The sequence below is a fragment of the Diachasma alloeum genome, unplaced genomic scaffold (genome assembly GCF_001412515.2).
Source record: "Diachasma alloeum isolate Michigan unplaced genomic scaffold, Dall2.0 Dall_scaffold_00176, whole genome shotgun sequence".
Lineage (NCBI taxonomy): Eukaryota > Metazoa > Arthropoda > Insecta > Hymenoptera > Braconidae > Diachasma > Diachasma alloeum.
Genome location: NW_021680342.1, coordinates 3,751,808 through 3,775,979, shown reverse-complemented (window position 1 = coordinate 3,775,979; position 24,172 = coordinate 3,751,808). Strand labels below are relative to the sequence as shown.

The 24,172-nt window shown below is 37.5% G+C and overlaps 2 protein-coding genes across 5 annotated transcripts; one reads left to right on the top strand and one right to left on the bottom strand.

Annotated features, from left to right (window-relative positions):
- The first annotated feature begins 812 nt into the window (after window positions 1-812).
- LOC107048029 (solute carrier family 41 member 1) lies at window positions 813-17,834 on the top strand. 4 transcript variants are annotated; one of them, XM_015270982.2, is made up of 7 exons: window positions 813-1,243; window positions 1,955-2,044; window positions 10,281-10,605; window positions 11,300-11,479; window positions 12,634-13,073; window positions 14,517-14,737; window positions 15,206-17,834. In XM_015270982.2, exons 1-7 carry the CDS (start codon window positions 1,215-1,217, stop codon window positions 15,547-15,549), a joined length of 1,629 nt encoding a protein of 542 aa, XP_015126468.1. In that variant the 5' UTR covers window positions 813-1,214; the 3' UTR covers window positions 15,550-17,834. The 4 variants fall into 4 exon arrangements, with proteins under 4 accessions (XP_015126468.1, XP_015126485.1, XP_015126476.1 ...); XM_015270999.2 differs by lacking the exons at window positions 813-1,243; window positions 1,955-2,044 and adding exons at window positions 8,402-8,583; window positions 8,833-8,958; XM_015270990.2 differs by lacking the exons at window positions 813-1,243; window positions 1,955-2,044 and adding an exon at window positions 8,402-8,583.
- On the bottom strand, window positions 17,438-24,171 carry LOC107048019 (RNA exonuclease 1 homolog). Its single transcript, XM_015270971.2, has 6 exons — window positions 23,803-24,171; window positions 20,782-22,797; window positions 20,563-20,711; window positions 19,297-20,219; window positions 18,679-18,938; window positions 17,438-18,577 (listed from the first exon to the last, which is right to left on the bottom strand). The coding sequence occupies exons 1-6, from the start codon at window positions 23,900-23,902 to the stop codon at window positions 18,492-18,494; spliced, it is 3,534 nt and encodes a 1,177-aa protein (XP_015126457.1). The 5' UTR covers window positions 23,903-24,171; the 3' UTR covers window positions 17,438-18,491.
- Between the last annotated feature and the right edge of the window lies 1 nt (window position 24,172).

Sequence of the window (24,172 nt, the reverse complement as noted above, 5' to 3'; positions counted from 1 at the left end):
ATCTTGACGCGGAACACCTCATTGCATGAAATCACGATCTCGTTACGATAAATGCGCACCGTTGATAGTAACATCTTCCCTGTCACCATTATTATACACAATAGTCTCTTCAACTGTTTAATAGGCTGGCATCGAGTTAGTGGCAAAGGGCTATTTTAACACCTAGAGCCCCCCCACGCGCAATACATGTACACAATCGAGTATTCGTGCGTCCATTGGGCATGTACCACTCCTTCGATATTACGTTATTATTTATGACAAAAAATAGACCAATCAAGATTGATGCTCCGTCAAAATTAATACCAAGAATAACATAATGAAGCGTTCAAAGGGAAGAGATTGGGAAAAGTTTCCACATTATTATCGGAAATTTTCGATAAGATAACGCTGATTAATTGATTAATTAGTTTTTTTTCGCGAATGGTTTATTATCAATTTTTAGTCAGAAATATTCGAATCAGAGTTGCTTGGTTGATATCTGGTTCTCTCAGTGATTGAAGACGATTTGCACGGAATCGAGATCTCATAAACCGCAGGAGTAGCGCAATTCGATTCTCACATCGTAGTTCTTTATTTCAGGAGTAAATACAGCTCTTTGATATTCCCCCCCCCCCCCCTAGCCCACCTACACCCCCCCATCTTGTTGATCCTTGTCTTTCTGTCATGCTCTTTATCTTAACACCGTGTAATCGCATGCGTTTATACGTGCCCCATTCATGCGTGTACCAAGCGTATAACACGATAGCGATGTGCCGCACCGAAGCACTGGCAACTGTGAATGAAATAGTTAGATCTGTCAGTGCCAACTAACTCTGCCATCGCGTAGCAGACAGTATCTTGAACGATAGAATCTCCCCGTAAATCTTCAAAGCTGTCAAAAAATCGCTCATTCAAAGCCATTAATTCGCTTTTAACCATGACACTTACTGAAATTATCTGTGATTTGTGAGCGTGAAATATGTTGAGTTTTTTTGAAACTCGTAAAATGCGATCAAGAGTTGGAGATAGGACGAACAAGTTTACCATCTCATCCTTGTGTGATTTTTTAGTCAGGTGTGCCATTGGCTGAACCGCGGTTCATCATCGCGGGAAGAGTTTTGAGTTATTGTTGGTGGATTTTTTTTTTGAGAAAGACTCGAGTGAAGAACCCATGCGAAGGAACTCTGCACAGTTACAGCGAGTTAAAATCGAAATGCCCAATTTGGAATTTATGAATGCCATCGGAAGCTGACTATCAATCAGCGTAAGTCCCTTGAATTGTCACATTCGGGTTTAGTAAGTGATCTCTAGTTATGCAATGCGAGTCGAGGAGAAGGCGAAAAACAAGAGAATTACGCAGGCCTTTTACACACAATTTTTGGGAATTATAGAACTAATATTTGATGAGAATTGTCTCGTGTTTTTTGGGGGGATTACCGCAGTCGTACGGTATCAGTGGCAGAATTCGCTCGCTACCAGCGCGAGATTTTCTCTTTGAATTCACAAAAATGAAGGTAGAATCAGTCTTCGGTGAAGATGCGAGTGTGTTCATTGCTTGGTGGAAGAGGACTATTCAGTGTCAATGAAATATAGAGAGAAAATTGTACGAGACTGGAGAATTATTTCATAGCTTTTCATATCAGTAACGGCAAACATTTGCTTCTAAATTTAAATAGATCAAAAAAATTCGAATATTTTATGATTCGCCTGCTGATGAGACGAGTGATATACATGAGATAGGAGAGAACGCAAGAGATAACGTATTTAAAAGGCCATCACTCCTACATTATTTATTTATTTTTACCGAAATTCGGGGCAAGTCCCTGCAATTTATGGGCAATTTTTAGTACATAACAGTTGATAATAGCTGAAAAAAGTCAGTTTGGGTGGTGGTTTTAACGGGTGAGGCATCACTCTTATATTTTAACAAATTTAATTGAATAGGTGAAACAATTTATTATTGTATTGGATGCAGTTCTTCCAAGGGCGCTAAGATGAGTTTCAAAATGGAGAAGGAAATGCTCAACGCTCATGCCAACAATCGAGGCAGGAGTCGTTCTCTGAGGTGAGTCCATTTCAATCCCATCTGAATGATTTGCATTGCATCGGACACAGAGAAAATAAAGTTGTAAATTTACAAAAACATGTCACTCATTTTTCAGGAATTCATTCCCCAATTATTGGGGATGCCCGATTGTGATATTTAGTGAGTGCAAAACTCTGACATTCCGCGATTTTGTCACCCATTTTTGATTACATTATCGCTAATTTTTAGGAATATCATCGCTAATTTTCAGAGTAATCTCACTATTTTTTCAAGACCCATTTCTAATTTTTGGGAATCGATCAACAAATTTCATGAATAAAAATCGCTAATGATCGGGAATGTACGAAAAAACAGCCGAAGGAAAAAATAGCCGATGTGTAGTAACCCGCGTCGTGTGTGGTAAACGACAAAATGACCGTTCATTTTCGGTCATTTTTTCAGCCTACCCCGAAAATGACCGATCATTTGGTCGCCTACTACGTAACACGTGTTACACCCATCGGCTATTTTTTCCGCCTACCAATTTTCAGAAGTAACATTGAATTCGATTCGGGGGAAAGAAAATCGTGGAATTTCATATCTCACTGAAAATCCAATGAAATTCCAAATTTTTGAGCGCCAGCGAGACGAGAATTCCCAAACTAAATTGAATTTTCAATCAAAATATGAATATTCAGTCCCAAATTCCACTAAATTCTTCATTTATTGAAAACTCAAGGGTATATTTACCGTAATTTTCCTCAAATTGAACTGAAATTTACAGCTTCCACTGATTTTTCCATAAAAATTTGAATTATCAACGCCGAAATTCCAAGAAATTTCAGTGGAATTATAATGTGATAAGCAGTACCAACAAGTGTACCGGAAATGTCAGCCAAAAATTCTCCTCAGTGAATCATCAATAATTGGTGATAAAATCGTAAAAATGAAAACTGTTTTCCTCTGTGTATGAAGATAATTTACGGACGAGCATTTACCAAAGGAATAACAAACAGTAATAGCGTAACAGTCCGGAGAACAATGGGCGATAGCACCACGTGCTCGAGGAACAAAACGAACCAAGTCGATTCACGGTGGTTCGTCAACGGCCCTGAACATCAGTGACAATGTCAATTAGATGTGGCCGCAAGCCTATCCCGCCGTCACGGAGAGTAACGCACCACTATACAGTTTAAAGGCATTTAACTAATCATCAGTGAGCTGGGTAGTTTCTTTCCCCTCCATTTCGATGCGTTTTTTCTACTCGTTTGTATGCATAAAAAATTCCGTTTACCCCGCTCATTGCTCCCTAGTTCACTGTGCAATTTTCACATCGAATTTACATATCGATCGTGACGACATTTCCATTTCCTTGCGGTATCTATTTCCTATTGGTCGAGGAGAGGGAAAAAACGCGGAATTAAAACTCTGCTTGTTAAATTGAAAATAGAAGAGTTGTTCATTTCCGAATGAATATTCGCGTTTCAAGAATAAATTATCATTCTTGATTGAAGATTGTTTCTCTTGCGTGACGAATAATAATTTTCCATGATCCTCCAACAGTCGTCATCAACTATTACCGGATCGATTTCTGAGATTTGAGTGGACCCGACGACTATTTGATTATCAACTTTGCTATTTTCTAAGCGAATTGCCATGTGGGTCATCATAACATGTTAATTTTTTTGCCGCGTGTCTTCATTTATTGGTCACGAGAAGAGGAAAAAGTAACAAATCAAGACTTTTATTTCTGAAATGAGGATTTGGACATTGTTAAGGGGTTTCGTGTTTGAAGAATAAAATACAGTTAATTAAAAAAGCTCTTCAGGATTGATTGAAGATTATTTCTCTTCCGTGACGAATACTAATTCTCCACGACTCTCCATCAGTCGCAACACATTACCGGATTCATTTCTGAGATTTGAGTGGATTCAAATACTGCTCTATTGTGCAATTATCTCATCGAATTTCCATATCGTTCGTGACGATATTCTTATTTCGAATTGCTATCAGTTCCTTCATTAGACACCGGAGGAGAACAAAATTGAATTAAAACCGTTATCATTGGATTAAGAATACGGATGATAATGAATATCCTTAATTTTAAAATATATGCCATATTCTAGATTCGAGATTATTTTTCTTCCGTGACGGATTAAAATTTTCCATGATTCTCTGTAAGATTTCGCTAATTACGAGATTGATTCCGGAGATTCGATTGTATCCATATCGCTTCCGAGAATAGTATTATTTATGGAGAATCTCAGGGGAATTATGCAAAGAAAGATAGATATCAAAGAATTTTCAGTTAGGCTTTGCCGTATACCATTCGATAAATTTTTAAGTTTCACTGAGAAAAAAAGTTTTGATTTTCAGGGACATGTCAGTGATGATCGAGAGTATTATTCTAGTTCGATTTATAAAAATCAGTGACAAGTTTCTGAAGATGACAATTTTTTTTTCTCTCGGTCGACGTATTCTGAAATTGATAATTTTTCAACGCTCGGAGAGGAAATTAAATTTAGTAGAATTGATTTAGTAAAATTTAATCGGGGATTAAATTCTACGTTCTTCAAAATTCACGACAACAAAAAAATTTCCATGCCAATTCAATTCCGTCTCAGTTACATTTTGTTTGGTAACATTTACACTTGAAAATTTTCGTCAGAATTTTCCGTGCCAATTTCCGGAAATTTTTATCGTGTTTAAGTTTGACTGAAACTTCAGGAAATTTTGTCATTGAAAAATGAAATATTCCATTGATTTTCAGCGCAATTATTCTGTGAAAATTCAGAAAAATCAGGAAAATTCAGGGAAAAATTGAAAATTCATGTCATTTTATTTCTGAATACACATGTTCCACTGAAAATTTAATCAAGTTGAGAAATTTCCCTCTCACTTCCATTGAAAACTCATGAATTTCCGTGAATTCTACTCAAAACTTGAAATTGCATACCCATTTTTCCCTACATCCACTTCAATGTCACTTCCACGAAATTTACTATAATGTCTTCCATGAAATTTCAAAAATTTCTAATAGTGTACCCATATCTCCAGAATAATTTTCATTGTGAATTTTCCTCTCCGCACTGAAAAAAATTTCAATGATAATTTTAACTACAAGGGAATTGTCAACGAAATTATATTTACAGTAACAATAAACTTTGTAGATTAAACTAGGATTCATCGTTCGATTTACTATGTCAAATAGTGTCATCAACATTATGATGTAATTTTCAGTTTAATGTAATAGTTGAATTTACAATGTTTATTGTTACCGTAACTATTTTTTTTTTACAATCCCCTTGTAGTTGCAATTACCATTGAAATTTCTCCCAGTGCGAATACTATTCACTTCAAGATTACATCATTCCTTTGATACTGTCAAACCCCTGCAATTTCCAAACAATATCCCTCCCAAGGTCTGCCAGCCCCTGCCTCCTTCTGAGACTATTCTATTTCGGTGCATAATGTTCTGAGGACCTTCAAGTGACTTGTTTATTTCCCAAAACCAACATATCGATCAGTGAGCCCCACCAACCATCTCATGATCAATGAATGTAGATTAAAATGACGTCGTCACGCGAACTCCGACGATAATTCAAGGCTGAGAATAAAAAAAATAATAGCAATTGCATTGTACATCAGTAATTAAAGAGAATACTACGTTTCCTCGTTGACGCAGATAGTAAAAAATGAAGAACTAATTTGTTGTAAGCTGTGTTTATACAATGAGATTCCAGATGCGCGCATGATTTATCCGATTTTTTAAATTATAACGATTATTAACAACAGACCAGATACATATGCAAATGATTTTCTTCAGCGCGTCAATGTGTAATCAGTGAAACGAGTTTATTTTCCCACCACCTGTATCTGCGCCGCTTGTTCTAACATTTTCCTGAAGAGCCTTGAATGTTTATCGAATGGAATATTGTTCAAAGTTAATAATTCTACTACTTGTTCCCCAAGTCATGAGAGAAACTGTGCAGTTCTTCAAAAGAAAGATCTCGATGTTTTGATTTAGGTTTTGAAATTTCAGTTTAGATTATTCTATTGAAAATTCCTCTATAAAATTCCGATAACTTTAAATTTGCTGAGTTTTAACGTTTTTTCTCCTCCCAGAAAAAAAATCAAGTAAAAAAACATTGGAATTTGTGTGAAATTTTCTACGAAAAATTTCTATATAAATTATTCTATTACACGGAGAGAAATGTTCAGTAAAAATTACGGAACTCGCAATTCGCTCACCGATTACGGAATGGACTCAGAAAATTTAAGTGACGGTATCGTAATTTTTCACAGGAGATTCAGATAAAAATTACGGAACGCTCTGGAAAAATTCCGTTACAGTTCCGTAAAATTTCCTACAACCACATTTCGCTTCGGAATTACGCAAAAGACGTAATTTTTATTGAATATTTCTCTCCGTGTAAGAATTTCTCTATGGAATTTCTACAAGCAAAAATGCGTAGAATTTTAATGCATGTTCCTTCTTCTCTGAGTAAAAAATTCAAGCGAAAAAACGTGGGAAATTGTATTAAATTCTTAAGCTACACAGAAGGATCGGAATGTACGGATTTATCTAATCCAATATTTCCCGCTAAAAATTTCTACTAGAAAAAATACGCAGAAAAGCTGCGGAGTGTATTCATAGAATCGCCAAAAAACAAATAGAATTTCCAATAAGAGTTGAATTTAGTAGAATTTGTCCAATAGAGTTTTCCTATGGATTTTTTTCGTACGTGACAATTCAAGCGAGAAATAAAAATAGCATCCCCCCGTTCAACACCAATAAAACCCGCAATTTTGGCCCTAACATAAGATAATACAGAGACATCAGCTGGCGACCGCGTTGACGTTGAAAAATTAGAACGAAATCCAAACGTTTAACCGGGTAATCAGAAAAGTGGGCCTCCATGGATGTGACCTAGTCCAGAAGTTACCAGAATACAAATTGCCCCTGCTACTACTAACCACCAGCCACCGACTGAGCTTAATATCAACTTGTGACAACTAACACAATCGACACATAAGCGCTGATACGCTAGTCCATTTGATTCTACATTAGCAGACAAAACTCCGTCAGTGAAAATACCGTGTTTATTATTCAATGTTATCGTTGGGCTTGTATATTTTTTTTGGTCGAACCGGATGTCAAAATTTAACGACCGGAGGTGGCTATTTAGATGACGAATACACCGATTGTTCATTCTTGTCGCGAAATTCATATTTTAATAGGAAAAAGGGTAAAAAGGGTTGCACTGGCGGGAGGATTTATTTATTATCGATAAAGGTCTATCTATTATCGATGACAATAGCTCTATTTTTTAAAAATTGAAATAAAATTTATTGCCTCGTATTTTTTTTTCTTGATGTCAAACCAAAATTCCTGAAAGGCAATTTTCCTCTCCGGTTACCTAGATTGTGCAATTATTTGTTTGATTTTTTCCAATAAAATGGAATATAATTTCATCCATCATTTTCTTTTAATGGAATCACTGCTGCATCAAAGCAAAAATGAATGAAATCATTCCCTTTGACTCCACCGCAATCAATTCGGAAGATCAAATATCATTTCTGTTTTTTCCGTGTTTTGTCATGGAAAAACCAGAAATTTCATGGATTGGTATAAAGAAATTAAATTGTAAACGAGAAAATTAATTGCCTCCCATTTTTTCCTTGATGTAAAATAAAAATTCCTGAAACGCAATTTTCCTCTTCGGTTGGAATCACTGCTGCATTAAAGAAAAAGACTCCATCGCGAACAATTCGAAAGTTCAACTGTCATTTCCGTTTTTTCCGTACTTTGTCATGAAAAACCCAGAAATTTCATCGATTGGTATCGAAAAAGAAAATTGTAAACGAGAACATTGATTGCCTCATATTTTTTCCTCGATGTCAAATAAAAATTCCTGAACTGCAATTTTCCTCTCCGGTTTTCCAATAAAACGTAATATTATTTCATACACAGCTTTATTTTAATGGAATCACTGCTGCATGGAAACAGAAAAGAATGAAATCATTCCTTTGACTCCATCGCGAGCAATGCGAAAGTTCAAATGTCATTTCATCCACCCACTCCTACACGTGGCGAGATACGAAGGATCTAAATATCATATCCCCCTCTCGCCGTGAAAATTTCCCCACCCACATGCATGGGATGCGACAGACCAGTCTCGATGTTTCGTCGACACCCACAGCTAGAAAAATCAGTGGAAAATCCAGTAACGCTTGCAACCGAGCTACTGGAACTACACTCGCGTATATCGTATCCTGTGATCGATAAGTATGCGCCTGCCTACACCGAGTCCTACGTCATGTTGGCGGTACACTTGGGGGTGCTCTTTCAAGTCGTCTATTCTCGTCTGGTCTGTCAGTCGCGATGTAACCGTATCATGATACGGCCCCTCGAGTGGCCTGCGAGAAGAACAACTCGATGTTTAATACTCGAGTGCTGTCACCACCAATTCTCGCGAAAATCTGCCGCAGAAATATCACTGAATCTTCAGTTTTCTTCTTCAATTCTCGCCTCCTCATTCTGATTCTCACGATCGCCAGATTCTTCTGTCTGTGAGGTGAGAATTTTCCTTCATCTGCATGGACAAAAAAGATAACGAAATGTCAACGAAATGTGGGTTTGTGTATTTACAAATTTTATACTTTTAGCTCAAAAAATTCATTTGCCTCAAATTTTTTTCCTCAATTTCAATTAAAATTCTATGAAGCACAATTTGATTGCCATTTCGTTGATTTTTTCTCCGTGTATGTTTTTGAATATGTAACAGCATCCTTGGAGAGTTTGATATATATTACAATTTTCATAGAAAAAAAAACAATGAGATTCTTGGACTGACCGAACCACCTACTGAAAAATCATGAGCACTTAATGAATTCTCTGATCAAGTGATTGCAATAAGTCGTGCAACTACCACGTGCCGAAGCTCCACATGGTCAGTAATTCAAGTAGCACCGATGTGACTATTCATGCGTGCATTAATACCACAAGTTGTACCTTGACTTCATGCAGGGGGTAAAAATAGCCCGGAGAATCGAATTTTTCACCGCAACAATCAAGGACGCGTGCATCATAAAAGAGTGGAAGATTGAATTTTTGAGTGGTAAAGATCACTGCATAAAGAGGTTTCTGTTTTCGAGGACATGTCACTGATTGTAAGTGATCCTTTCCTAATTTTTAGGAGGCTATTCCTAATTTTGAGGAATTCGCGATTGGGAAACACAGAGACAACAAATTTTTTCAGGGATATATCACTGATTTTCAGGAACATGTCATTTATTTCCTGGGACATGTAACTAATTTTCATAAATCTGTCACCAATTATTGGTGACTTATCAGTGATTTTTATCACTGCAGTTTGGTGATAAATTCCCATAAAATGAAGATGCGTCCTGAAAAACAGTGACATTACTGTGAAAGTTAATGATGATGTCACTGTAAATTGGCGCCGATATCACGGGAAATTAGTGATAATGTCACTGAAAATTGACAGTGACAAAATCAATGAATTTCATAATCGCGAATTCTTAATAAATGCGGATAAATTCCTGAAAATCAAAACATCTCTTTCCGTGAATTCAATGCGTATAAAATTCTGTAATTCAAGGATTGTGTCACTAATTTTCGTCACACATTTTCAGGAGAACATCCCTAATTTTCAGGGGTTCATCGTCAATTTTGAGGAGTCGATCTCCAAATTTCAGTGATAGAAATCAGTGCTGATCAGGCCGATTCTAGTGAGAGTCCAGTATCACGAAAATTGCCGACAGATTCCTAGAAATCAATGACATGTCCCTGAAAAAAAAATTCCATGATTTTTCAAAGACAGAAGAGGTGAAAAGATTTACAATATGACGGCAATCAGCAGAGATACACAAATTCCTCCGATTTCACGAGAGTACTCTCGTGTGTTTGCATTGTTGTATGATGCAAACATGACGCTGGTAGCATGTAACCCACACGGATGTATTTCTTATCGTTTGTATTCGCAAAAGTACAATTGTTTTATACTCGTGGTTGAAAGATTGACGGGAGAGAGTCTGTTCGTAAAATGCTGGAGGGTAATCAGGCGCCTAAAAGTTTGAAAGTTCACTATCGAAAGAGTCTTGAGGACGAAATACAACCGCACACCAGTAATTCCGTGAAATTCGAAGAGTACGATGATTAGGTTTTAACGCGTGGAGCGTTTAAAGAATAACAATGTGACGTACGTTAAATGTGGTAATAATAGAGTTAATTTGTTTTGTTTGTTGGCAGTGGACCATGTAAGGAGCCTCTGTTACCGAGTAAACGCAACTCCTATAGGATGACACCAACCGGTAACAGGTCGCGCACCGTCTCCGAAACAAATACGGCTGCACTGACAGCACCACTGACCGGTGATGATTGTCAAGAGGTGTCGATACTCGATGAGAATGGAGACGGTGGACGTCTCCCGGATGTCGTCGCCGAGAGCAGGCTCTGCGGCGGTGCCAATGAACCTGTCGAATCCTATCTCGCTATTACAATTCAAGTATTTATTCCATTTCTCGTTGCTGGACTTGGAATGGTCGGAGCTGGTCTCGTTTTAGATATTGTTCAGGTAAACTTCCTGATGATTTTTTGAACATGTACGACTAAATTTAGTAGAAAAACCCAGCGCGTTTTTCAGACGATATTTTTGTTACGGAAAAAATGTTGATTTTTTCGTTTAAGGATATCCAAGTACTTTGGATTTTTTTTTCCAGTCAAATGCTTTTTTACTTTTGTTGTCGAACATCAGAGCAATTTTTGCAAATTACAAGCATTTTCTATAAATAATTGATGTACAATCAATTTCCACCATAAAAACCGTTTGTTCTGAATCGCAACTAATTTATTCATATTCAGAATTTTACTAGAAATCGATTTCATGCCTCAAAAAAAGGCTTTCGAAAGTTTGAATAATTTACATTATTTATTTATCGACAACCAATGTTTAAAAAAGTTATAATTTTGTGCAAAATATAATTTTAATGACGCCGAATATTTCTCACGCCATTTAATTGTACCAAACTGTAAACGATACTTGGATATCCTTAATTCATTCCGTTGGGTTTTTTCTGTAAGCATTTTTGGGCACGATTTTTTTAAATTTCTTTCTTCGATTTTATTCTATCAAACAAATAAAAATGCCGTATAAAACACTTGTACCCATGAATTTCTATGGAAAATCAAAATCTATTAAATTTTCATGTACACGACTTATTATAAAGCACCGGTACATTAGTAATTGCTTGTAATATTGATGATTCTAGCATTGGGTAGTGTTCGAAAAAGTCAGTGAATTGATGATTCTGGTACCAGCACTTTTAGGATTAAAAGGAAATTTAGAGATGACTCTTGCCTCTCGTCTATCCACCCAAGCCAATCTCGGTAATATGGATGCGCCCAAGCAACAGTGGTACATGATCGTCGGAAATTTAGTACTGATTCAGGTGAAATATTATCGTCACAGTTGCAAAATTATTTCGGAAAACGTATAAATCCAAATGTCTACCATTTCAGAAGTTTCCATTTGGACTGATACATCCTTATCATCGGCGCCACGATTTTATTTCATTATGTATTCACGGTCTGTGACGTTCACTCGACCTTCATTATGTTTGCCATCATCTCTGACTCGTGCGTTAAACACATTGACACCATGTTTTTCACTAATCATTTTAAACCTACCCTGATAAATATAATTCTCATGAGCTGTTAGAAAATTACTCTTGAAATTTCAAGCGGAAATTTTTAAAACTTTTGAACAACGCCAAAGCTTCATAAAATCGATGTATATTTTTTCATTGACGAATCAGTTAATACTTTGACTATTCAAGTAATTCTGTATTTCCAGGTTCATGCAACACTAGAGAGTATTGAAAATTGGGAAAATTTGCGCAACAACTTTTTTTGAATTCTCAATCTATTGAAAATTCAAGCTTTCATTGAAATCTCAATAATCGCTTAACATGAAAAACCATATTTTCTTGAATTTTCTAGATGAATGAGAACTTTCATAAACCATTTCGTTTCAAATTTAATTCAAACTCATAACATCGAGAATTCGAATGACCCTGTGAAAGTTATTCTTAAAAATTCAACTAAAAATTTTTGAAATTTTGAACAACGACAGTTACATGAAATCGATGTATATTTCTTCCTTGACGAATCAGTTAATTCCTTGAATATTCAAGTAATGTTCTATTTCCAGATCCATGCGACACTGGCAAATATTGAAAATTGCGAAAATTCAATTGTATCCATTGATAATTCAATTGCTTCTAATATTCTATTTTCACAATGAGTTCGATAATTCCAGCCTTGATTGACCATCGGAACATTAATTGTCGCTTAACGCGAAAAACCCAATTTTCTTGAATTTCCATGATGAATGAGAAATTTCGCAAACGCTTGCATCTGAAATTGAATTCAAACTCATAACATCGAGAATTCAAATGACCCTGTGACTGAGATTTCAAGAAATTTCTAACAGTGTGGCCTCGCACGAATGCATGTTTTTCTATAACTATTCAATATTTTCTTGATCTAGTTTATCCAAGGAAGTCCTAATCTTCGTCAACATAACAATAAATAATGATTGCAGTGCCAAGCAATCGTAGTTGGATTCCTAGGATCAGTGGTAGCGATTGTGATGGGTGCCTTCAGAAACGGCACAGTATCGCTGGACCACACTTACCTTCTCTGTGCCAGCAGTCTCGTGACAGCATCCCTCGCGTCGTTCGTTCTCGGACTAATAACAGCTGGAGTCATCGTATTCTCTAGACACTGTCACATCAATCCTGACAATGTGGCGACTCCCATCGCAGCCAGTCTCGGGGATATCACCTCTCTGGCGTTGCTCTCCTGGATCTCTACGATCCTCTATGAGGCGATTGACAAGCAGGACTGGCTTGCACCCCTCATTATCGCGTGTTATATTCTCATCACTCCCTTGTGGGTGTGGATTGCCAAGAGGAATAAATACACTAATGATGTGCTTTACTCTGGATGGACACCGGTCATGGTTGCCATGCTTATCAGCAGGTGAATAAATCACGTTAATTGGGGACACGATCACAGGAAAGATTTGCGGGTATATTGGAAATTAATTTTGGATTAATTAATTTTGTCAAACAATAACTTCTTCAAGTGTTGTTTTTCAAATTCAACAAAAATATTTTTTAGATTAATTTATTCGACTGAGATATTTTCTACGGAAATTCTCCAATTTACTAAGTTTTTACTTGAATTTTCCAATAAGAGAAGAAAAAAATAGGGGAAAGAAATTAGAAAAGTTTAGATGAGGAATATTTCAAAGGTGAATGCATTAAAATTGATTCATACGCAGTAAGACGTCTTCGTTTCTAATGAATTGCAACCGTTTATGTGATCACCCAGGCATTTTCAACAAGATAAAAAAATCCACTGAAACATTTTAATCTTGACTGCAGTTAGTGCATTTTCTACTGGAGTTCTAGGAACCCTAGATTGGTCACCATATGACGGAAACCCAGTCGCGCGTCGTTTTTTTAAAATTACAATTGACTGGCTAACAGGAAAAATTGAAAAAAATTTGACTTTGTCAACTGGAGTGTCTAATGAATTATAGTAGTTTTTAGAACAACATATTTCTCGAAATCCCTAAAGAAAACAAATTAATTCGAACAGATGAATTATTTGTTCCATATTAAATGAAATTGCCCATCACGCGACGTTGCCGGAAACACGCTAAACGTGCCCGGGCAGTGTAGAGTGAATTCGGCAACGGTTGAGCCAGCTCCGATCAATTAGCCCCTCATGTATAGATATTCCAAATTTTTATTTTTTTCCTCATTGAAGTAGTTTTGAAGAAAATTGCGAGCTAATAAAAAACATTTTATTTTTAGAGACATTTGTCATCTTTAAAGACTTCTGCACGCCATTTTTCGAGCCGCTCTTTCATTTGAGTCAAAAAAAGCATTCATATTTTGTCTGACATCTCTGTTACAAACTCTGGTCATCAACTCTGGTTTTCAGTTGAAATTGGAATTGTTAATTTACACAATAATAGGATTGCATTGATGATTTTTTCTTAACTCGCAAAAATCTTCAAACAATTTGCTATCGATTGGTGATAAAATTTTTTGGAAATAATGAAACGCCTTTTTTTTCAGATGATTTTTCCAAAATTTATTTAAAAAAAAGTACTAACTAGCAAATGTTTTTTATTAGCTCGCAATTATCTTCAAAACTACTTCAATGAGGAAAAAAATAAAAATTTGGAATATCTATACATGAGGGGCTAATTGATCGGATCTCTTGAGCCTAAATAACACGACGGGGAATCCCCGCGAAGGTAACCAGAGTCGGAGGGTCGCGTTTGGAGACCAGACTAGGGTTAAAAAATTCGAATTGGTCGATACTTTACTCGATCCCGAAAATTTAGGTGCAACTTTCAACAAATTTTGCTCTCCATGCATTTAATTACAATGACTCAATTACTTTCAGTTGCGGCGGACTGATCCTAGAATTCATGGTCTCGCGTTTCGAGAATCTCACAGTATTCCAGCCAGTAATTAACGGAGTCGGTGGCAACTTAGTTGCAGTGCAAGCGAGTAGAATATCAACAGCCCTCCACAAACAGGCGGATCTGGGAACCCTCCTAATTCCACCAGGACACACCCACCCAGTAATCTTCATCACTCCAATCGCGAATTTCTTCGGAAAAGGTACCGCGCATACTGTTAGAAAGTTACTCTTGAAATTTCAAGTGGAAAAGCTTGAAATTTTTAACAACGACAAAGTTACAGGAATTTTTCGCATATTTCTTCATTGACGAGTGAGTTAGTTTCTCGAATATTCAAATAGTTCTCGATTTTCAGGTCCATACAGCACCGAAAAATCTTGAAAATTTTGAGAATTCAGACAGCAACTGGTCTGAATTCTCAATCTATTGAAAACACTGAATTGTATGTGACATTCAATTTTCACGATGAGTTTAGAAATTCAAGCTTTCATTGAAAAATCAATGATTATTTAACATGAAAAACCCAATTTTAGTGAACGCATTCATCTGAAATTGAATTCAACCTCACAACATCGAAAATTCAGATGACGCTGACGGAAATTTCAAGAAATTTCTAACAGTGCAGTTGCAATTCTCCAAACCCCTCCGATAACAAATATTTATTTTTCAGGTTTGCACGCGCGAACGACACGCGTTTTGATGGCCATGGTAATCCCCGGCCACATAATTTTCATCTACATGATCAAATACATGAAGGACGGTGACACATCACTCACACCACTATTCGTCTTCGTTTATCTCTGTGCTGCAATGCTCCAGGTTGCAGCACTCCTGTACATTGCCTACATCATGATCCACTGGATGTGGAAGAGGAGAATTGATCCGGATAACTCAGCGATTCCATACCTAACTGCCATGGGAGATCTCCTAGGTATTAGTTTGCTTGCCATAGCTTTCCAATTTTTGTATCTCGTTGGTGATCAGGAGTACGACGACGAAGCTTTGAAGCCTTAGAGAATAGCACCAACATTTTCCTCGATACGTGAAGAAAATTAAGTGGATCGTGGAAGATAATGGTTACATGACTAATCAACGCATGACAAACTCAACACAAGAATAATCAGTCTTATTTTGCGACGAATATAAGGACTTTCGGGGTCTGACCCAGCTACGTCGGGTCTACCATTGATGTTACGGATCGGTTCTTTAGTGAAAAAGTATGGAATTTCAAAAAGAAAATGATGAACTTTCTGAAACTCCTCATATTTAATGTATTAGTTTGGTTTTTGCTGTGAAGAAGATACAGCGGAGGTTAAAAAGGAGCACTCATTGTTGGTATACATCACAGCAATGTCAAAAGAGCCATCAAACAGCATTACTTAGACTACCGAACATCAGCAGGGCCCCAGACGAGAAAAAAATTAGTAGGAAAACCGAATTCGATAGAAAATGCTATCTTTCGACCGATTCTATTGAAGAATTCTGCAGCTTTACTCCGCATTTTTTCCACAGAAAATGGCTAATAGAAACCATGTTATAGAAAAAAATCTATAGAATTTCACTATCTACAGAAATTTCTCTACATCATTTTTTTAGCTTTTTCCACTCTGTTTCTTCCTTATTTAGAAAAAAAAAATCAAACAACAAAACAACAAAAATTAAGAACGAGGAATTTCTACAGAAAGTATCTCACTAGAAAAAACGATATGGAACAATATAATTTCATGATTTTTTCTATAGAATATTTTCCATTGAACAGTTCTATTAAAAAAACGCGTAAATGAGCTGCAGAAGTTTTCAACAGAATCGGCCAAAAGCTAATAGAGAATTCAATAGAATTCCAACAGCATTTTCTAGCGAAGTCGCTGTTTTTCTACGAAATTTTTCTTACGTGTGATCGTAGGAAATGTTTTCTGTGTTGAATAGTCATGGTACCACGAGACACAATCACTCCGGATAGTCGGAGGTCATCAGGACCGATGACAGCAGATCCTAATAATCTTCGGCTCTCAATATGGCGACAGTTGAGACATGCAACGAACGAGTAAAACCTACTTAGCTGTTCAATGCAATTACGGTTAATGAATGTTGTCTTAAAGTCGTTAACTAGCTGAAAAGTTTCAATGGAACTAACGTATCTTGGCATAGTTGCCTTTGTATCGACACATCAGGTGAACGAAAATCCTAGTGAAATGGCCTTCGATATTTTCAGAGGAACTGTCCATAGAAATCATCCCCTAATCTGTAAAAATTCCCCTCTATTTTCATAATAGTATCTACTGAAGTGAGCAATGCCCCGAAAATTTGATGTACAACGTATGATATTGACTAGTAAGATCTCATTGAGACTAGTCTCGATGTATAGTTTACGCCTAGATCAATGGAGATCGCCAATTTTTATGATAATGCAGGGATAGAATCACACTCAGGCAATCTAGTGGAACGTGCAATGATCAAAAAATTCATCTGTACCATCGAGAGAGATTAGATCTCCAAGTGGTGTAGATCAAGAGATTGTATAGATTTTAATTTAAGTATTAATTGAAAAAACTCAATGTAAATATTATACATACACCTGAATGTCACGTTCTTCTTGGGAGGACTTATATATTTATGAATGAAGAGAATGTAACATTAGAGAATGCAACACCATTCACATCGCGGATTTGACGATTGACTTTGATAAATAAAGCTCTCAGTATTATATATTTTGTATAAACTTCATGATAAATAAATTGCCACGACGAATTGGAGAATACCAAGGAGCTACTTGTGCATTTCCAAAACTATTGAATTGAAGAAAATGTCAATAATCTGTGCCGTCGAAAGTACTTCCTATCGAGTTCGATGGAACGGACCTTAGATTAGATATCTGTGCAATACAAGATCAAACAAATGTAAATTCGTCGTTGTACGCAAAATATTCAGTATATTTTTCAATCAAAACAGATAATTTTTGAACGAATCATCAATTTATGCGGCACTATATAAAATAGTAGAAGTTATCTGAGTGATAACAGCTTTGCTTGATGATGTTGCTTCATACAGAGAAGACAAAGTGTCAAAACCTAATTTTGATAACAACATGTTAACTGATTTCTCATCTGTACAAAAGAAAACAAATAAATGATGAATTTCATTGTTCTAATAACGTTTAATCAATGTGAATATAAATAGCCAACGAAGTACAAAAATAGTAGTTGAGTGAATGATAATCATGAAGGTGTATTGAATTTCGTCGACAATATTTCTCGAAATAAACTGATAATGTTCGCGTATTTAAGTATAAACAAGGGTAATCCTGCATTTTTGTATTCGCCTCAGCCGCCCCCTCATTATATTACGTATATTGTACATTTATACAGTGAGTTAGTAAAGTCAGCATACTTCAATGCACAGCTTATTTTCGACAAAATGACTTATTATACGTAATATTTCTATCATTACGTTCTGGTCCGCTGAAATTCAATTCCCCATATTCTAATTACACGATTAACATATTGAATACTACTAAATTTTAGTTACAATAAATAGTAAAACATAAAAGCAGTAAACTTGAAAACAAAATGCACGAATTGCAAAAGAAATTGATTTTTCTTCGTTGATAGCTACTGCTGACCAAATGTGATACAGAACTATTTGAGAAACTTGAACATTTCCCTGTTGAATTATACCATGTGAAATTGGGTTGGTGCATTTCAATTTGGTGAATCCAACATGCACATCGTGTAATTAGAATGCGAGGATTACGAGCTCTGCTAAGTCTGAATGCAAAACGCCGAATATGTTGGCAAACGAAGGCTTTATTGAGTGCAATAAGTCATTTTCTCGAGAAAAAGTTGATGTTGAAGTACTCGGTAATGTCATCGACAGTACAATAGTACAGATTTCAATACAAATCGATATTAAAGAAAACTGATGAATGATTCCAGTGTTTATCGAGGATAATCCTTCACTCACTGAAGTTTGGCTTCCTCTTTGACTTTCCAGTGTATGAGTTCCATACAAGCGACAGCATCCTCGTTACTGTCATGACCTCCGACTTTAAACGAGGCGTGAAACAGCATCAATTTAGATAATGGTTCGACAATATAGATATGAAAACCTTTTAAACTATCCTCTTTATTACATCATAATACTCACCATCATTCTGAATGATTTTACGTAGATACTCGGAGCACAAATTTCTCAGGGCACGCTTATGGGGTGGTCCATTTTTATGGGGAAACATCATACTTGTATCTACAACAGTATTGTGAATGAGCTTTAGTGCTTTGAAATCACTCTCCAAACTGTGACCCACTAATATCGTATGATCCGAAAACATTGTTAATAGAGTTGCCTGAACGTCCAGCAGGCTTGTCGTCACTCCCACCATATTCTCCTCAGTTATACCTGAAAATCTAAAATTCCAGAGAAGCATTGATCAACTAGCTGTTCATCATTTTTTCTTGAAATTTCTAAAAAATCTATCCAATTTTCTCAAGAACCCTAAATTTGTTTCTTTTTTTTAAAACCCCTGAATATTTTTAAATGTTCGCAAAAGGTTGTAGAGTTCTCCAGAAAATTCTAGAATTTCTCAGAAGTATTAAACTATTTTAGCTGAAATGTTGCGGTACACTTCTTAGAAATTTTTATCACCCCATATTTCCCTAAAAATTTCAAGGAAAATGCCTCACCTAAAAAGCAACAGATTCATCACACGTAAGACTAAAAACTAAAAATAATAACAAACCCATAAAATAATAAATAACACCATACCTCGTGTTATAATCAATAATCGGATTATCCGGTTTGACAAGTGTCTCATAAACAACGTTGCAATCCTCATTGATAACAGTGACCCTCGTCAATTCCAGCCCCTGCGTGGTGTACGTCATTTCGCAGTCGAGAGCATAGACTCCCTGTTCCTCCGGGTCGCCAGGACCATCCTTAGGTAACGTAGAAACATAACCCCGTAGATTATCGTAATCAACATAATCCCAGACATGATTTTTGGCATCAGAGCAGCCAGTGGCCGATCCATACTGCTGGCAACAGCTGTACCTTCCCTCCCCCCTGATCGTGAACTTGCGACCCCAATGATAAATACAGTTCTGTTCCGTAACCGCAAAGCCCCGTTTGTCCACCATGTAGGCCTGCCCGCACCGAATGCAGAGTCTCTCATTAGGCACTTTTGAAAGCAACGGCTGATTCCTCGTTGCATAGTACTTGGCCCTCCCCTTGGGCCCGTCAGGATGTGCCCGGGGGAAACCATTTTCCCGCAGCTGTGTCTCAGTCATTATCCATTTTTTGAGCATAGAGTAGAGAGCTGGACCCTTGAAGTCTGTCGCTGCCTTCTTCACCTTGACAACACTCCAAGAGCCCTTTGTTTTTCCAGCAAGCACAGCATCGTGTGATAACATTCCACTTGCTGACGGCACAGATCCATCTGGCACACTCTGATCAACTTCCTTCCTGAGTCTGTGAGCAGCCAGCATACACGAGTTCTTGTAAACTGACAGGGCTTTGCAACGCTCGTGACACGCAAGCTCCTCGCGCAGTGCACGCTGTGCAGCGTCATCACCGTTGGTGTATATTTGTACACAAATGTCGTGCATCAGGTTAACGTAATACTGACGTACATTTATAGCGAACTTCTGGGTTGCCACTTGCAATGGCTCCGGACGAACCAGCGTTGGTACCTGCAATTAATAATGATATTTATTATTCTTAATTTACTGTTTGTCCTTCATTGTTAACACTTATTTATTGATTTGCTTCTATTTCACATCGTTTTGTGGTGATTATTGCTGTAAATAACTTATTCTCTCATTTTGCTTTACAAATTTGTTATGATGAACTAGTCCCGACGAGTTTCTGTTTATCGTTTTTGCTGATCACAAGGCCGATTATTCCGTACCCCACCCAAATATTTTTTATTTTTTATCAGAAGTCAGCAGAAAAATCGGGAAGCAATCCTCAAGATCATCGCATTGAATGAATGTTTTGAATGTTACTCAAGAGATATTTTGAAATATTGCTCACTGTTTGTGGGATGTGGGCGACACGTGGAGTGCCTTTTGTCGTCTGCGCAACGGTCTTTGATTCCACTGGTTTCGATGTGGCATCAACTACTTTCTTTTTCGACAGTGCCAGAGACATTGCGTAAGGTACATGTGCTATCCTCACACGGCCTGAAAAATTATGGAAATTATTGTCTACCTTGTTCTGTTGAAGTAAAAACATGTGATTAAGTGCTCCTACCATTTCCATTGACCTGAGATTCACTGGGCGTTGTTTTAACAGCTCCAAAAATTTTACTCTTCACCTCAATTTTTTCATCGTTCACTTCTCTCTCAGGATTCATCTGCTTGGCGGCTCTCTCGGCAGCTTTGTCAGCAGCGGCCTCCTTCATCATTCGCCAACGATCGTACATTCTCTGCTGGGGATTGGGTGCCTTCTTGAGGGGCTGAGTGGGTCCAGCATTGCGAACTACAGAGTGTTCTGCTGATGGATGAGCGACGCGTTTTTTACCTACTTCCTCAACGCCCTCATCCGGTTTTTTCGTCTGCTTCGTGGTAATACTTTTTGGCGCCTCGGTGACCTGATATTCTTGGAAGATCTTGAGGCACTCCTCCTCGACATCGTGCTCAGAATCTGAAGACTGCAAGAGCTCCTCACCGATGAAATTGTCGAAGGCCTCGTTGGACGAGTCATGATCCGACTGATCCTTCGCGTTATTTGATTCTGATTTAGATATTCTCTTCGATTCTTTGGACTTGTGACTCGAGCTCGAGCTTCGTCGCCCCGAGGACTTTGACGACGACTTCTCACTGGATTTGGAACGTGACGAACTCGAGGATTTCTTCTTATCGTGCCTACTCGACTTGTGGTGATTATTTTCTTTGGAAGTCGATGACTTGTCCCCGTGAGAACTCGACTGATGTGACTTATCTCTAGAACTGTGGGAGCTACTTTTACTGTGACTCTTGCTTTCTCTGTGTCTGCTTGATGACGATCTGTGTGAATCAGAAGTCTTTTTGTGATCTTTGGAGTCTCGCCTACTATGGGAACTCTTTCTATCCTTATCACTGTTGGAGCTCTTGCTCTTGTGACTGCTCGAGGACTTTTTCCCCGTTGAATTCTCCTTGTTCGAGTGCTCTCTCGATTTGTGTGTCTCACTGTGTCTCGACGACTCCGAACTAACGGAACATCTTCTCGACTTGTCGTCATGATTCGATTTCGTGGTCTTCTCTTTTGTGAGGCTTTTTGCCTCAGAAATTTCGTCACTTTTGTTGCTGCAACTAATGTTATTGTGTTCTGCCTCATGGTCGTCTTTATTGGTTTCCTCTTGCCCCAGCTCGTCGGTAACAATCGTCTCTTCTCTGGTATCTTCCTCCATTTTTTGTACTTCCTCGGTTGCTTCTGGCTCTCCAGTGAAATCCACAATCTCCTCGTCCGAAAATTTACCCTCAATGTTGTACATATCCTGTGAACTACTCTCGTAGTTCTTCAAACTCTTCGAATTCCCAATGAGAATGTCATCCAACAGATTGAACTCTGGATCAAACGAGTCGAGGGTCATGTCTTCAAGCTGCTGCACAGACTGAAGAGGAGCTTTAACCTTCCTAGGAACATACTCCTCTCGACGTTTTTTAGACTTCGGGTAGTACGCCTCCTTCCTCTTGGAGTAATCACTCGAATTACTGTCATCTGACCTAGCAGTGGGAATATAATTCAGCCCCTCAACAGCATCCTTGTCGTGAACTATAGCAGTGGGTTTATAAGTTATCTCACTAATTCTTCTTTGATCGTTTTTAATGGATTCAGGCAGAGCACTGAGCCACGGTTTCGCCGAATCATCTGTGGATTTTCTCTTCACGGAAACTTTGCTCTCCCTCGTTGGATTGTAGACAGGCACTGCAATGTGTCGTTTTCTGAGCTCTGATATAGGCGTTGGATTATATACACATGGAGGTTTTGTTATAGACTGGGGGACACCACTGTGTTTACCAATGGCTGGTGCCAATGTTGGCTTCAGACCCTCGACTACTTTAGAAACAATGTCTTTAGATACTGTTTCTGAATCTGTGACCCCCTGATCAGCCAGAACTTTGCTGACTGCGTCGGAAACTAACTGCTGTATCATCTCAGGATTTGGAGTCTTTGGTAGGGGGGTGGCTCCACTATTCTCACCCCCCTCGCTTGATTCGATGGTCTTCTCGGGCTCATGGATTGTGGTGTAACCGAGGATCGAGGGGGCTGGATTTGAAACGTCATCTGGAATTCACAATTGATGTAATTTTTTATTCAGATTTTTTACTCGACAGATTCAGTAGTTTATAGATAATCCCAGAGCTATTGCACGGAGAAAATATAAAATTATTCATTTGAAAATTATTTATTTAACAAATTTATTTAAAAATTGCGAGTCGATATAGTCGAAAGTGGTAGAATAAAAGTAAAATTTAATTTTACACGAGTGAAACTTCTGTCAAGACAAATCAAATTTTAAAGCGGTTTCGATAGGACTCTCGATTACTATCTTCGCATTGTTTTTTAAATTTTATATTCTCTCCGTGTATAATTATCTTGGATTTTTGTAAAGTATAAATTCAAATGAAAGGGGGTGATAAATGCTTCATTAACGTTCATGGCCTTCAATTGAGGTCTTTAAATGAATAATTAACAAAATAGAGTCGTGAAAGTCAATTTATACTTTACAAACATTAAAAGGCCACGTGGCCAGGTCCTCAGCAAATTTTAATACGACTAATTTTTTTTCAATAAAAAGCAGTTCATTCCCATTGTGATGAGCCTGAACTGAACTCAATTGATAAATCTGTTTCTGAGTTATGAATATTAAAAAAAAGGGAAAATCTCAGTTCTTCATTTCAAGTAAAAGCCCAGCTTAAATGGCTTTAAAAATACGAAATCTGCGGGAATGTCTTGGGCATTGAGTTCAGAAGCCTGAATTCTGCACTGTGGTGTGATCAATACAATCACAAAATTAACAAAATCAGAAAATTGAGGTGGCATATCCCACCACAACAGTTTATGAATGGAAAAACGTGCGTGGGTAAAGGCAGGGGTTGTACTTGAGATTAAGAGCTGATATTTTATGAATTTTTCTTTTAATCATTTAGGACTCAATTGAGGGTTGAAGTACTAAAATTAGCTGAGAACGTAGTCCAGTGGGGCCTTAACAAACATCTAAGGTGAGCGAATAATATCTCTGGAATAATGTTCTGTTTTCGAATGTAATGGCAATGCAGCAACAATTACCTCTCCGCAAGTGTTTGAAGTGGCAATAGGGCCTGTCACAGGAGCCACTGTCATAAAACGGACAGTTTATTGATTTGAAGTAGCCCGTCGATGGAAGCATCACTATTTCATTGTGTTAATTCCTCCCTTTGTCAATTCCATCATTTCAGAGCGTCACAGGGTCATTATTCTACTCCTCAATAATTCGGAATTTGTTAGACAACACTGTGGGGCAGTTCGGACTGCCTCGGGAGACTTATTAATTCAATCTCTTACGGTTTTGGTGATGACGAAAGGTAAATAATGGATATTGTTTTTAGAAGAAATTTCGAGGGGACTGATCGTTGTGGGGATTATTAGAGAGATGCATAACTGTGAGGTTACGCTTTAC